Source organism: Neomonachus schauinslandi, chromosome 11 (assembly GCF_002201575.2).
Source record: "Neomonachus schauinslandi chromosome 11, ASM220157v2, whole genome shotgun sequence".
Classification (NCBI taxonomy): domain Eukaryota; kingdom Metazoa; phylum Chordata; class Mammalia; order Carnivora; family Phocidae; genus Neomonachus; species Neomonachus schauinslandi.
Genome location: NC_058413.1, coordinates 40,465,177 through 40,481,606, shown reverse-complemented (window position 1 = coordinate 40,481,606; position 16,430 = coordinate 40,465,177). Strand labels below are relative to the sequence as shown.

Here is a 16,430-nt window from a genome sequence, read left to right as displayed (position 1 = left end):
GGCGAGGTGGGGGAAACACTGGCTGAGCCGGCACTTTGCAGGCGGTTGATACTCATGGGGCGGGGGAGACAAGGAGCGGCTTACCGATTTTCCATGGAGACTGGGAGCGCTGACCGTGTGGGTCATGTAGCCCATGGAGGGCATGGAGCGGCGGTCCACGTGAGAGGAGTTCTACAAGGGGGAGACAAGAAGTCAGCCTGTGGGCCGAAGCCTCTGCCCCTCTCTGCCGGGGCGGCCTGCCGCACAGCACTACCCCTCTTCATCTGTGGGGGGTCCACGTCTTTCTTACTGGATTATAAACCATGGTAAACTGGGAGAGCCCCTTGGAGAGGTAAAGCTGAAGTTGGGTTATTATAAATTATTGAACCGACTGAACACAGATATCTTTTCCTGCAGACTTCCAGTTGGATGATTTTTCATCTCTTAATGCCTCAGAGTTCTCATCTGTGCAATGTGCATGATAATCGCACCCACCTCATCGGGTGGCGGTAAGCCTTTAGTACTGCACCTGGCACCTAAGAGTACCACAGAGGTGTCACCTCTCCTTATTCGAAATTGCTCAAATTTGTGTTCAAACCACGTGAGGGTCCTGGTGCCCTCATGCTGAACCCAGCTGCCTGACAGCCCTCCGGAGTCTCACCTTGGTGGCGTGGCCCCGTGCCTTCCTGGGAGAGCCCCCCAGTGAGATGTCCACGCTCCTCCGCTGATCCGGTGGCTTCACGGTGACCCTCTCTGCTGGCGTGTGCGGCCGCCGGGGTGGGAAGACCCTCGGGGGGCCCGGAGGAGGGATGTCGGAGGGAGACGGAGGCACAGAGATGGAGCGCGGCACCTCCAGCATGCTCCTGCTCCGGCCCTGGTCGGTGAACTCCGGGGAGCCGGCGCAGATGGGCGCCGTGGGGCTGCCGTGCCGGAACTGTTGGCGCTGCTGCCATTCATACAGCTGCCACACCGTGCCGTCCCGGTGCGCCCGGCGCTCCTCACTCGACATCTTCAGGTGACTGGCTCGGTCCTGCGCGTACTTGTAGTCACTCGGCAGGTTGCGGGGAGGAGGCGAGGAGCCCCCCGAGGGATGTCGGGAGCTCTTAGGCAGAGTCTGGTAGTTTTCTGGGAAGGACAGTGACTGGCTAGGACCCTGACGAGGAAGGGTCTGGTCCAGGGGCAGGCTGCAGAGAGAGGAGGAAGACGGGTAAGACGACCAGCACGGGATCTGCCAGGCTTCTGGAAACATGGCTGAGTAAACCCTCAGCGCCAGCACATGAGGGAGCCCTGTAAGAACCCCCAAAGAACAATCAAAGCAGACACTCAGGACCTCAGTCACTCCCTCCCTATGCGGAGGACTCCAAAACCGTTGTTCTCCAACAACCTGGGAGCATCAACCTCCCTACCAGGCAGCCTGACTGCCCCACACCCATCGCTTCAAGTACAAGGTGATGAAACCTGCCTCCTCCTCTCCCTCTCGCTGTCAGTCAGCTCTTCCAAATGGGTGTGTGTCTATTTCTAGGAAATGCCTCATAATTCCCCAGTCACCGAGACTTGTCCTCTGCTGGTATCCTCACACCAAATTCTGGAAGTTCTTAAAGGAAGTGGCTGGCACCAGCTCTTTTCTTTTTCTACTACTCTAGACCACATACTGATTTAATCATCTTCCCCCAGATCGCTCTGAGACCTTCCTAACCAGTGTCCACACTGAACAGTGTCAACTGCTTGGATCCAATCACTCCCTTGCTCCAAAAACGTCAATGACTCCCCACTGCTTATGAAATAAAACTGAAACCCTTCAGCCTGGAACTCACCACTCTCTAGCACCTGATCCCAACCCACCTTGCAGTCCTGCTGTTTTCTCACTGCTTCTCCAACAAGACTGGGCTGGGGCAAGCCAGGCATCTAAGGCCCAACAGTTAAAGAGACACATTCACTCAGGTGCACCCCTGCACTTGCTGGGACCTAGGAATGAGAGCCTCACCCTAATCCCACCTAGCCTCCTACACACCTGGGCAACTTCTCAGAGTGGGAAAACACAGAGATAGCTTGACCTGGGTTTGAATGCTAGCTCTACCATCCACTGGCTAGATGACCCTTAGGCAGCTTACCGGACTGCTCTGAGCCTCAGCTTCCTCACCTGCAGCATGAGGACAGAATTATCTCCCTCATAAGGCTGTTCTGAAGAGTAAATGAGACAAGTAAGAAAATGCAGGATCCATGCCTGATGCACAGAAGGTACTTCTCAATGGGTTCTCCCTTTCTACCTCTCCTTATTCTCATAATATTGTTCTGCCCTCCCCTACCTGTATGGACTCCCCTTGCCCTATTCACCCAAATCTCACTCATTTTCCACGACACTCCTTCCAGAGAGGCCTTCTGCAGCCCTCAGGGCTCCCACTCTGCTCTGACCTAGTTATTATGTGTAGGAAACTTGTCCAAGGTCTTTTCATTGATGCAACCTTTTCATCCTTGCAAGACATCTCTTCCCCAGCCAAGCTGTAAATCCTCAGAGGGCAGGAACTGTATCTCACATTCTGCGGTATTGTCCACAGTCTGACAAAGTCCTGATGCATAACCAGCCAGCCACTGTTCTAAGCCAGTGCATCCAAAGTATGGTCTTGGATGGGCAGCATCAGCACCACCTGGGAACTCATTAGAAATGCAGGTTATCGGGCCCCACCCTAGATCTGCCAAGTCAGAAACCCTGCGGGTTTCAGAGCCCAGCCTCCTGTGTTCTAACAAGCCCTCCAGGTGGCCAAAGTTTGAGAAGCGCTATTCTAATTGTTCTTAAATTCATCTCATTTAATCACTTCCTCACTATGACCTCCCTACTATAACATAAGGATACTAAGAACCTAACAGATTGTTGTGGGGATTAGAAATAGTTGTCATCCAAAAATGGGTTTTTTTATTGTTTTGTTGGTTTTTTATTTTTTTTATTGTTTTTTATTGTTATCTTTGCAATTATAGGAGGTAATTTTAAAGATCTCTTCAGCCAGACTGGTCTAGTGTGTCCGGTTAGCGTGTCTGTTTGCCACTAGGTGGCAGGGTTTGCTACTGATTTCCCAAAGTCAGAGGGGAATGTGTGTCTGAGGAAGGGGCAGTGGCTGAATCCTCAAACAGCAGTGGTGGCAGAGGCAGAAACCAGGCTGGGGGCCTCCCCTGGGGACTCCATGACTTCACCAACCATTGTTCACTCTGGCTGAAGAAAAATTCAGACTATGCAAAGTATGTCCTAGCTCTGCTCCCAAACCCCCTCAGTCTGGTTCTGCAGCCTGCTCTCGGTGCCTGCCACCCTGACAGTCAGAGTCCCCCACAGGGTGGGGCCCTAAAGCCCTGAGCTCATCCTCTAGCCTGTGCCCTCTGCTTCTGCATTGTCTGCCATATCTCCAAGTCCTCACTGCTGGCCATTTGGTGGCAACCCCCAAAATTCCAGTGCAATGGTGAGCTCCAGAGGCCAAACCAAGATAACTAACCAAAGGTGGAGTGAGAGACACAAGAGGAAGGTTTGCAAGAAGAGGTAAAGACCCCCCTGAAATAGGCAGGAGATCCCCAGAGCAGCTTTGCCCGAGAGCAGATCCATTTGCTGGCCCCTAAACCCATCTTTACCCAAAAAGAAAGCTCCAGGTCTCCTGCCCTCATACCCTGCTCTGTGCCAAGGGGCCTCCCTGTTCCAAAAGGCACCAAACAGGATATTCTGATACAGCCACTACAAACTGGTCATAACAAAATGTAAAATCAATTTCTATAACCAATTACTTATGCAGCAGATATTCCTCACCCTACCCTCCACATCAATTGTGCAGGACTTTCACTTTCTACTCTGTTCCGCATTGTAATAGCTGAGTCCTTGATTCCATCCCCACCCCTGCCTTTTTATTACAAGTATGTAAATTACTTGAAATACCAGGGGGAAAAAATGGAAGGCTAGAATTTCAAAACAATCTCTTAGAATGTAGAATTCTAAGGGTACGTCAGTCTGTCCTTGCAAAATACCATTCTAAAGGAGTTTAAAGATGGGAAACAATACATATCTCCAGTGCTAAAGGAACAGTTAGAAATAATTTCTTATGTGGTCTAGCTCCACCAATATGAGATCATATTACAGAGCAAACAACTCTCCTTCCAATGTCTAATGTGCCCAATCTAACGAGACTGGCACAGTCTCAATCATACAAAGCACAGACATCCCTCTTTTGTATTTTCAAATGTTGGAGGCTCCTTCATTAAACAGCCAGATCTACTTATTATTTGACTGTAAGAGATTACAAATAGACCTTTAAGGTAAACAGCAATTCTGAGAATGCAAGATGCAGTCCTTTCCAGATACAAGTGAATGATCAGAGACTCTGCCCTTGGCTTACTCAGAGACAGACAGCTTTCTTCTCAAAAGGGTGTCTTCAATTCCTCACTTTTCCCTTTCAGCCCAGTGAGATCTGCTTCCATCACTAGAGTGAAGTTCCTCTTGCTGTGCGCTCAGTGACCTCCAAGGCCAATGAACTGTTTTCATCTACAGACCTCATGTCACCTTGCCCCTTAGACAAGAAAGGCTTAAACTTCCAGCTCATATGCAAGGAAAGTCCAACAACACTTTCCCCAGCCCTGTCATCTACTTGCAACTGACTTATCATCCTTTAGCTCCCCTATGTGCCCCCGAGCCCCAACTACAGGCCCTTGTGTGTAGCAGAGTAACACAGTTTGTGGACTGCCAGAAGCAGTTACGTAGAGACATTTCAACCAACAACTTATAACTGCGTATCAGTCACACAGCTTTTGAAAGTTCTTTCTGTGCCCCTGCCACAAAGGGTTTCTCACTGGCCATGTGACCTTTTCTGACTTGTTCCTGTCTTCCTCTCCTGCCTCCTGACCTAACTTCAAAATCCTAGCTCTACTAAGAAGGACAGGTCAGGTCTGCCCATGTAAGCCCATCAAGAAGCTCAGTGGAACCAAAAGCCCCAGTGACTGAGCAAAAGACAGCAGAGACCTTGAGGTTCCAGACACTCTTTCAGTGGCTCCCAGCCTCCTCAGAAGGCACCAGCCCCAACGAGAAGTCCTCATTCCCAGCACAAACCGGACTCCTTCTAAATGAAACTCCCTTCAACACTCCAGTTTCCACCCTCCGCCCCATCTCTTGCTCACACCTTTCACGGACACTGCTTTTGTCCACCCCTTGGGCTGGAGGTCCTCAGCATTCTGCCTTTGGCCCTCTGCTATGGCTCACTCTGAGCTATGGAACACTCTGAGTGTTCTCCAGCCTGGCTGCACATCAGAATCACATGGGGGGCAGGGAGGAGTGTGTTGTTAAAACTCCTGACATCTAGGCTGTACCACATCTTCCTATTAACCAAGCCAAACTGCTAAATGTCAGCTCCACCTGTGGCCCTCCTCACCTACCTCGCCTCGATGAAGCAATTTACCAAGTCTTATACCTACCCAACCTCAACATCTGTGTGTCCTACCCATCCCCCTCAAAATCCTGATCATCTTCACTGCTTTGGTGTGGGTCTTCCCCGCCTCCTACCCAAGCTATGACCACCTTATACTCAATCATTGCCTCTTTCCAGGCTCTTCTCCATCTAAATCATCTTCCATATTATCACTGGAGGAAGGAGTTAACCTGAAACAGCAGTTTTCCATGCTAATGTGGGAGTGGACAAACAAGGACACTTTGGGTGGGGTATAAACTGAAACAGTGTTTTTGGAGGGCAATCTTGTAATAACTATCATAATTAAAATGGCATATATCCTTTGACCCAGTCATTCCACTTCAAGTAATCTGTTAAGTACACATGCACTTTATGCATAGGCAACGGGGCAGGGATATTCACTGCAGCATAGTTTGTAATAGCAAATGTTTGTAACCAACCTCACTGCCCATCAATAGGGAATGGTATAAATACCACTGTAGATCCATTCAGTGGAGTACTCTGGTTATTTCAAAGTAATGATATATGTCTACACGTGCTCATACGGAAAGACAGCCAAGATACATTCAGATATTTACATACAGACTTGCACATACACTGATACATTAAGTGAAAAAAGCAAGGTGAAGGACAGGGTTTATTTTTCTTAACAAGGTTGCTGGTCTTTAGGGAGTGAAAGTAGGTTTCCGAAATAAAGTAGAAGGACCCTTATTTTCAATATTTATCCTTTGGTATTTGGATTTTTTTTTTTTTTTTTTTTTACTTTGTGATGGATTACTGATTATTTGGGGGTACTGAGCAAAGGAAGATTTGCACATGTAGCTATGAATTTGGTGATGAAATTAGTAATTGGTACAAAGAAAACCAAGTAAACCACAAGCGTGAAAATTAACATCAAAAACAAAAAGTTGTTGAACAAATGAAATTTAATTACAGAACACTATGGCCCAGCTGTGAATATTTATATTGTCATAATAATATAAAAACTGACTAGTGATCTGTACAAAAAAATATGCTATATTGTGAAGCTAGGATAAAGGTAAGCGTATGTCTATTGGAAAAGCACAGCAGGGAACAAGAGACTTCAATCCTTATCTTCTATAGTAGAATGTCTATTGATAACTAAAATTGTAAAATCAAGAAAGTGCAGTGTAAGTATCTTATTTGGAAATACAGAAATAAATTGGGAAAACTACTGGAAGAATTGAAAGTGGCTGCCTCAAAGGCACAGAAATCAGGAGCAGGGACAGATGGGGGCCACACTACTTAAATCCTTAAACTATGTGCATACATTAATTTAAAAAAAAAAAAACTTTTAAGAGTAAGGGGTAACCAAAACTACCATTCGCATTTTGGGTAGGGCCTGACTCTACTCCTTGGGACCTGGCCTACATGTTACGGACACGGACCTGCTGTATTGCAGCTGGGATGTAGTAAGGACTGTCTGGCCTGAAAAATCTCCCCAGGTGTCCTGATGCCTCTTTCCTGCCAATACCCTTCAGACCATCGACGGCTTTCACAGGCCTCCAAGACTAAATCCAAACTCTTTAGCAAGAAATACAGGCTCATCTGAGCTAAACCCTTAGCTTTCCTATCCTCCCTAGTTCTGCTTTTACCTGCCCTTGCCTGCCCATATTGACTACAGTTCCTAGGAGGTGTGACACGTAAGAGAAAAGAGCTAACTTATCATGAATAGCTTCTCTCTGACCACACTGTCTCCTCTACCAGATCCCCCTTCTGCTGCTAACTTACAAGTGTTGAGGTACCATGTGCTGACTGTTCCCAACCAGACCTCAAACCCCAATACTATAATCCATACCCAACTGTTTACCTGACATCTCCCCTTGGATAGCTAATAGGCTTCTCAAACTTACTGTCCAAAATGGGAACCCTGATTTCCCCCCGATCTTGCTCCTAAGCCTTCCCCGTCTCAGCAACCACCTGGTTGTTCAAGCCAAAACTCTAGGGATCATCCTTGTTCCTCCCTTTCTCTCATCCTGAGCATCCAACTCATTAACAAACTTTGCTGTTTCGACCTCCAAAATGTATCTCAAATCGTTCTCTATTTCCATTGTTACCATCCTGGACTATTGCAACAGCATCTTCCCAGGGCTCTTCTTCCTGAATTATTTATCAGATCACATCACTTACCTGCTTAAAACTTTCCAGGGGCTTCCCCTATTGCTTTTTCAAATAAAATCCAAATTGTTTTACCTTGAAGTAGGAGACCTGCATGATATAATGCCTGCCAGCTTTCCGACCTCATTCAGCAGTGAGGGCACTTAGAATCACCTCCCGGCGGGGGCGGGGGGGTCTACCCAGCCCAGCACCAAGAATAGAAGTTTCTCTCCCCCGTGTCCCTGGGAGGTAGCTTTCTGTTTTTAAGAAGACACAAAATTTGAACAAATGGAATTGACACCTGGTCAGTCCTAGGTGGGAATGGGAAGGTATCTTAGCTACACCACCAAAAGCCTTCCTTTTCCTAGTCTGTCCCACAACAATGTCTACCAATTCACTGGGGGATTTCCACTGTAATTTCTCCATCTACCTACCCTCACAACTGCCCACCTAGACCAGATTAAAGAGGTTACACAACCTGCATACACACACAGCATCCCCACACACCTGGAAAGAGGCCGAGGCTATTCCTGTAGGAGCACTCCTGCCTCCACAGCCCACAGGGGGAAAGTCTGGGCTCCACCAACAGGGAGAATGTAGTGTGGTTTTTAGAACATGTTTATCAGGCAGGTAAGTCTGTGGCAGACTTGGCCTGAGCTCTGGCACATCCACTGCAGCCCCTCTAGTCCCCGGAGAGTTTTCTGAAAGCACCAGGGCTTTGCTATCTCTTCTCCAGTCAGTGGTTGGTTTTAGAAGCCCGAAGATGATGAAATGATTTACTGTCTTCATAAGGAGGACAAAACACAGCGGCTTCTGGAGAAAATGGGGGAAGCCGGTGACCCTGAATTCTTTACGTTCAGAAAAGCGCCCTTATTAATCTAAAACTATAATAAAATACAAACAGTGCTTTGCAAATAGCAAAAACTGCATGCCCCCTAAATAATTAAAAACTGCTTCTTGAAGGAATCTAATGTCAACAGTGCCTAAGCACTTGTGTGTGTGCCTGGAACTGAAAATGGATCTGTATTTACTCTAGTTTCTACAAATATTTCCCGGATGCGGAGAAGTAGAGGAGAGGAGAAGATGAGCTACTATCGACATACTGACTGGGTCTCAAGGCACCCTCACTGGGGAACCAAGAAGCCACCTGATGTAACCTCACACAGGCTTGGGAGGTTCACACCCGGGGCTGCACCCTGCCTTCGCTACTTACTGTGTGCCCTGGGCAGGTCCCTTCACTTCTCCAAGCCCCAGTTTCTTTGTCTGTAACTTGGGGATATCACCCCCTCCTTGCAGCGTTGCTACAGGAATTTACGGAGCTAATGGAGGTGGACAGTTTAAGGCCTGCATGTCCCCAGCACGTGCTGGGGAAATGATAGCTCCTATTACATTATTATGCTCATGAGTAGCAGCCATCCTGAGTCCATTACTGACCTCCTGCCATCCCCCTTCTGGGCTTTTGCCCAGTGCTCCACCTGGGCCAGGCTGCTCTTCTTCTGGCTGTGCTTTTCAGCGTTGTTCCTGGGAGGAAAGGCCCGTTGATACCCGCCGGTCCCGTTCTGCTCTCCTGGGCCATACGTGGCGGGCAGCACCCCGTTCTTCTCTGCCCGCTGGGGCTGTGCTTGCTGGCCTCTCAGGCCACCAGGTAAGTCCACGAACAAGGCGTCCTCCTCAGCCGGTGAATACGGGGACCTGGCCTTGCTCCTGTCCCGCTTGCCCTCCAGTGGGTCCCTCTGGGAACGGTACCGTTCTTCCTCTTGCTCCCGCCTCTCAAAGCCAAAGGAATCCTCATGGCTTCGATGAGGACAATCCCTCGCGTGTCCAGGTCCCACGCGGCCACACTCTCGACAGGACTCGGTGTGGTTGGCCTGGGGGACCGCCTGCCGCTCCACCTTCTCCACATCCCTGCAATGACAGAGCCACATTCAGCCCATTCCAGACAGCACCACGGGCAGCCAAGACTCCCCAGAGAACACACTCTATACTCGAATTTCCTCCAGGCCTTTGCATGGGCTGTTCCCTCCGCCTGGAATACCTTTCACACCTAGTCCCTCATTCTTCCTGCCTGACTTCTACTCCTTTGGGACCTGGCCTACATGTTACCTCCTCTAAGAAGCCACTCCAGTCACACACTCCCACTCTAGACTGGGACCTTAGCTGACTCCACCGTCACACTAACCACACTGGACCATAACTGTGTTTACTCATCTAACGCCCAAGTAGACCATGAGTTCCCTCAGGCCAGAGGCCCATCTGGCCAATTACAATATTCCCAGAACTTCCAGGCAATGACTGGTATAGAGTAGGTGCTTTATAAATACTACTGAATGAATAAATGATACATGTGACAATCTCATGCCTTTCCCTTTTGCTCTATGTCCATCTGTCTGGGGCAGTCCAGCTTGGATAGAAGGCTCCCGACCCAGGGTCTCTCCCACTGACATCTAGCATAGCCCAAAGGACAACTAGCGCATAATTAACATTCTCCCAAGATGCTGAGCAGAGAATGAACAGGCTCAGCAACCTCTTTAGATGACCTCTTACCTACTGCTCAAACAGGAACACAAGAACACAACAATCTTCTGAAGTATCACTAGTCAGATTTTAGAGATAAGGAAACTGAGGCACAGAGAAGATAAATGATTTTTTTTTTTTTTAAAGATTTTACTTATTTATTTGACAGAGAGAGACACAGCGAGAGAGGGAATACAAGCAGGGGGAGTGGGAGAGGGAGAGGAGAAGCAGGCTTCCCGCCGAGCAGGGAGCCCGATGCGGGGCTCGATCCCAGGACCTGGAATCATGACCTGAGCCGAAGGCAGACGCTTAACGACTGAGCCACCCAGGTGCCCCGAGAAGATAAATGATTTGCCCAAGACCATAGTGCTGCAGAGCCCATCTGGTTCCCACTGCATCTCTGTATGTGTGAGATGGCCTACATATGTGCAGACCTAGAAACTGTAAAGAAGAATGGGGTGGGGGCCATCGGTCAGGTTGTGAACGGAGGCCAAAGGAAGAATTTCTGGGGGCATCGAGAAGGATTCCTCTTTCATGCCCTGTCTCCTACTGTAAAACCTTTCTACCCCACCCCCGTTTCCTTAGGGCAGGATCCTAGTTATATATCTACATCCCCATTACTTGGTACCAGGGACAGAGCAGCAGCTCCATAGGCTTTGCAGAATTTAGACTGGGGAGGAAGGAGAACACACTCCAGCCCAGACCAGAAAGACCAGAAAATTACCAAAGACCCTTGGCTGGGGCAGCCAGTTTCCTTTGGTAAAAAGGTCCTGGCCTTGTGATCCGATCTGTCACTCCTCAGATGGCCAAGCTCTCCATTTCAACATGAAAGCATACAATGGAAACGCTGCGGCATTTACATCTGAGTGGCCACACCCCAGACATCCTTACAACAACCTAGGAACCTCAGCTACCAATAATCAGCACAGACTCAGGGCAGAATCAATCCAGTCCGGAAGACAGTTAAAATATCAATGTAAAGTAACAATATAACCCCTAAGAAAAGCAATCACACATCTCACTGTCCATGTACTCTCCTGACTTTTCCATGAAAATCCAAAGGTTTAAAAAAAAAAAAAATCAATTTCAGCATTTCGATTTTCATTTGGGGATCACCTCCGCCACTCCCAATCCATATGGTTTGGGTGCTGCTGACTACTAGTCCTGGTCCAGCTGAGGCTCCCAGTCTCAACGATTAGCTCGGGGGCTGACACATCACCTATTCCAAGCCAGTCAGAGTTAGTTCTGGGGCTTTGGTTGGAGCTGGTCTCGAACTGCTATAACTAAATGGGAATCAACTATTTGAAAATGAAACCAACACCAAGGAAAGCAGATGGAGAGAAACAGAATCCTAAAAACTTGGCCTGAGCTCTGAGATTTAGCCATACCTAAACCAGATATATCCTTGGACTTTCTGGTTGTGAACCAATAAATTCTCTTTCTCACTTAAGCTAGTTTGAGTTTGGTCTCTGTTACTCTTAGTGGAAGGAGTCCTATTACATCATTTGATAATGATATATTTAGATTGTGATCTCTGAGGGCCCTTCCATTCCTAATGTCCAGTTGGTCTATAAACTTCAATAGTGGGAATATAGGGGAAATATTCAGGGGCTACACTTTAAGAAAAAACAATTCTTACTGTACGTTCATTAAGGGACAACTCTTTCCCACAGTGTACATTATAGGTTTTAACTTTGTCCTTTCTTCAATCCTCCATAACTGCACCAGTGTAACCCCAACCGGTAGCCTTCAGGTTGCCTAAGTTAGCCTTTATCTTCTCTACTGTTTCTCAGACTTGGGAAACCCCGCAGGGAGGCTGTGCTAAGGCTGCTGCCCAGGGAACTAGAGCTCTGGCTGCCCTTTGGATCATACCCCAGCCAAGTCACCGAAGCTTGATAACCCGGTTACTCCAATTGTGAGACCTAAGTAACTGTCCCTCCTTGTTATTTCCACCCCAATGATAAGTCACAAAAACCAGGTTGTGAAACAAACATGCCACCTACATACATGACATTAGAACTAAAAGGAAAAGGGGGTTTCCTCAACTCCAGAAACCAAGGACTGTGGGTATGATGCCTCAGCCCAACCAACTGTAATGGGGATTTTCCTTTCTTTACCAATCAACCTCCATGTATTTACTGAGCAACCATCTATCCCCACTGGGGTGGGCAGTTGGAGGTATAAGAAAGTAGCAGAGAAAACGGTCTCTGCCATCAAAGCCAGACAACCCTAAAGCCCGATTTAATCATGATAACCACATTTAATACTGTTCTCATTAACTGACCACAAATCATGGAGGTTTCCAGTCTTTTCTCACCTTGGAGCTAATTTATAACTATAAATCTTAGTCTTTACTATGTGTGTACATATGATATACACACCCTCATATATGCCAGTACAAACTGATGATAAAGTTGATAGAGAATGACCAATCCTTTTCTCAGATTAACACCACCATTTACTGCAAAATAAGCCTTAAGAGGGTGGCTAAAAAAAAAATGGTAGTCTGCTTGACACCTGGCAGCCTTCTAGGCTCTCAAACTTGGGATTATGAACAACTCTTGGTCTCTGACTGCTGGGACTTACATAAGATGCCTTTGTGCCCAAAATAACTCAGGCTATGGCTGTAGGTAAGAAAGATGAAGATAATGTCCTCTACTTCCCCATCTTAACTGACTTAAACAGTTAACTTACTAAGATACAGGATTTAAGGCAATAATGGTTTCTGGTTTTCCGCCGTCTCCCTGCATTCCCTACAATTTAGCAACCAACTTCTCAAATCAGGAGACCTGTCACAAAACTGATTTGCAATGCTCGATTTAGCATAATGCTGGGAAAGAATGAAACACCCCTCAGCTTTCAATGACTGTGTCATTCAGAGAAGTTGGCCATGTAGGGCATACATATTTAGCTAAGATGACACAAGCCTTTCCACTGCAGGTCACTACTATTATTGTGAGCGCCTGGACTCAGTGACTATTCAAAGTCACAGGGAATTCTTGGCATTCAGTGACCATTTTGGGCCAAATGTGTCAAACCCAGTGGACAGAGGATTTAGAGCCAGTCAGACCTGGATTCAAGGGCTGGTTCCACCCAATACAAGCTGGGTGACCTTAAGCAAGTCTCCGACTTCTCTGGTTTCAGGTTTCTTATCTGCAAAATGGGGACAACAACCCCCACTTCTTTGGACTGTAGTGAGGACTAAAGGAGACAGTGCACAGCATGCCCTCAAATACACATGCACTGACTACCAATATCTATTTTCTCCCTCTTCCTTACCCGAAGTTTTTCTAATGGCAATGTATCCAGCAAAAAATCACATTTCCCAACCTCCCTTGGAGCTAAGGGTGACCATTTAGATCTGGCCAAGAAAATGTTAAGATGTACACAGAAATTGCTGGGTGGGTCTTCCAGGAAAGCCTTTAAAAGAAGTGATGCTTAGCTGGCTTAGCTAACCCTTCCCTTCTTTCTGCCTGGAATTTAGACTCTATGCTGGATTGCAAGGTGACAAAAATAAGGATAAAAGCCACCCACCAAAACCTGGGTAGAAAGTGAGAAAGAGCCCAGATCCCAGATGGCATCAGGGAGCTACTAAAACAGCCTGGACTAACTACCTCTGGATTCGTGTTATGTGAGGAAACTAAAACCCAATTTGATGATGCTATCCTAAGTTGGGTTGTTCTATTACTAGCAACCAGACCCAATCCCTAACTGTTACAAGGGCTAAACATTATTAGCAGGGATTGGGTCCCTCCATTTTCAGCACATCACAGCAATGCTCTGTGTCTGCTTAGAGCAAATTCTTGTTTCCCCCTGCAAGTGGGAAAAGCACTCACCTCAGACCGGGGATACTTCTCTCTTCTTTTCTTCACAAGAACTTGGAAATCAACAGATCATACTAAGCACTGATTATTATTTTATTCTGTGTCTAAACCCTTTATCTCACCAGGAAATAAGAACTACTATTTTCCTCTATCTTAATGCTAAACACACGCACACACCATACACATTAACTCTCATTCAAAGACTTGGGTAGAAAGAGGAATGACAGCTTGTGGGGCCTTGGTTGGACTTTGGTCCAGTGGCAGATACAGCCGTTCTATCGAAATCCCACTAGAGGATCCCTCCCCACTCTCAACACCTAAATGACCAAACTAGGAACCCAAGAACAAGGCCCAGGTCACCGATATTCTTAGAGAGTTTAGTCTGGACCAGATCAAGTAGCAGAAGTCCTGCCCTGGGAAACAAGCTCAGCCTATGCTGACAGACACTGAGTCCTGAGCACTGACCCCAGTCTCAGAAGGACAGTGGGCTCAAAAGTCAGAACTGACCCTAGGCAAAGTCCATAGACTTGTACAGAAGGCAGAAGAGAAAAGGGCCCAAAGCATCTTGGGAGCCTATGGCAGGCTTGCTCAGTTGAATTAATTCCTAGCATTTGAGGGAGGAAATGGCTGGAGAGAAACAGAGACAGGAGTCTGTTTCTTCTCTCCCCCAGAGTTAAATAGGGCAGTCCCCCTGGGAGCAGAGCAATTATCTGGCTCCCTTTCACGCTCTGCTCTAAGTTAACAATAGAAGGCCTGACCGCTCTGACTCTGACGACACACTCCCCAGTTCTCCAGGCTGTCCTCCCCCACAGAAGAGCGAGGCTAGAGAATAAATGAAACACCAGACTGCCAGGCTGAGATGCCTGTTGCCTCAGAGAAGTGGCTACAGGCAAAGTCCCTTGGGAAGTTTTAATGACTGACAAACCAGATAAAGGAGATCTGGTCACTCCAGGTCTCCTCACTTTGTTCATTCCTACCTAGAGAATCCTTCCTTCTTCTTTATAGCCCTCTAGTGGGTAAGTCATGCTCAACCATCACAGTTCAACCCCACCCAGTCTGGAGTTCTGGCCAACTTCGCTCACTTCCCATCACCCTATGGCAGTCGTCATTCTGGGTCACTCTTTTTTTTTTTTTTTTTGTGGCCAATGCTTGGTTGTTATTACCATATGCCGGGTCCTACTATGTGCCAGGTACTTGACATAGACCATCTCTAATCCCTACAACAATCAGTACTGTCAAGCCCAGAGGGGCTGAGGGCACTCAATAAGGACCAGATTACCTACAATCGTCTCTACTAAAGAATAGGGACAGTGGCAGCAACAGTGATTACTGAGCACTCACTAAATGCAAAACCCTGAGCTAATAAGCAAGTTAAATATATTACCTCCTCTTATCATTGTACAATCCTCCAAGGCTAGACATATTATTAATCTTTCATTACAGGCAATAAAAGTGAAGCTCTAAGAGGTTAACCAACTTGCCCTGAATCATGCAACCATTGACATAAGCAGGATTCAAAACCCATCTGATCTGTGCTCGCTTCGGCAGCACATATACAAAACCCATCTGATCTGACTCCAAAGCCCTGCACCTGGTTGAAAACACTGTCATAAATTACTTCTGCTCAGGGTCCAAGGGGCTTGTCCAACCTCAGGTGTTCCTGCTACACTTTAATCAAAATGATCTGGGTTTAGAAGGCCAAATATTTAGTTCTCTGAAGACAGTGCAGATAGCCAGCAATGTATGGGCCATTTCTGAGCAGGATGATCCCCCACACGTCAATCCCACAACAGTGGTCAGATTGCTCTGAAACACCCCAAATTCTTATTTGAACATCTTACAGGTACAGGTTTTATAGCTGTTTTGTTCATCCATCCATCCACCCACCTGCCCAGTCAGCCAAACATCCATGCATCTATCCATTAACTGACTGCTCACTATGTGCCAAACACTGTTCCATTTTCAAGGAGTTTATAGACTAGTAGGGGCGACAATGAGAAAGCAGGCCAACACAACTTGAGCGTGAAAGTCCTGTGAAAAAGGAATGACAAGCTGGAGCATCTACACTCTCAAGGGTCAGGGAAGGAGGAAATAACATCTAGGCTAAGGCCTGAAGATGCACTGACATCTTCCTAATGATGGTGAGGGCTGGGGGAGCAGAGGAGCAAGGCCCAGATGGATACTGGTGCCTCATGAGGTGGACCTCCAGCTCTCATCCAAATCCCATCACAGCCTATTCTCCCCCTTGCTCTCTTAGATGCATCCACACTCCCTAGCTTTCTGTTTCTTGAATAAACCAAGTTCATTCTTGCCTCAGGGTGTTTGTAAGCGCCATTCCTTCTGCTTAAAGCACTCTGCCTCAGTTTTCCATCCGTAACCTTCGTGTATCAATTAGACCTCCCCTTCATATCTTCCCTGACCACCCAAACAAAACTGGCTACTCCTGCCCTGTCCCCTTGTCCCTCTCACCCCATCACCCTATTTTACTGCCTTCTTGCATGGATCATGACAGAATATTGTCTTCTTGTTTACCTGTTTATGATCTGACTCCACCATCCTACCCAAG

General features: G+C 47.2%; 1 protein-coding gene across 6 annotated transcripts in view; it reads right to left on the bottom strand.

The window, feature by feature from the left end:
- The window catches only part of PLEKHA7 (pleckstrin homology domain containing A7), a 212,474-nt gene that overhangs the window by 38,706 nt on the left and 157,338 nt on the right, over nucleotides 1–16,430 (bottom strand). For all 6 annotated transcript variants that reach the window (XM_044919152.1, XM_044919157.1, XM_044919154.1 and 3 more), the window contains 3 exons: nucleotides 8,961–9,431; nucleotides 641–1,163; nucleotides 85–171 (listed from right to left, as the gene is read on the bottom strand). In XM_044919152.1, coding sequence (XP_044775087.1) covers nucleotides 85–171; nucleotides 641–1,163; nucleotides 8,961–9,431 — 1,081 coding nt within the window. The remainder of the gene's footprint in view (nucleotides 1–84; nucleotides 172–640; nucleotides 1,164–8,960; nucleotides 9,432–16,430) is intronic.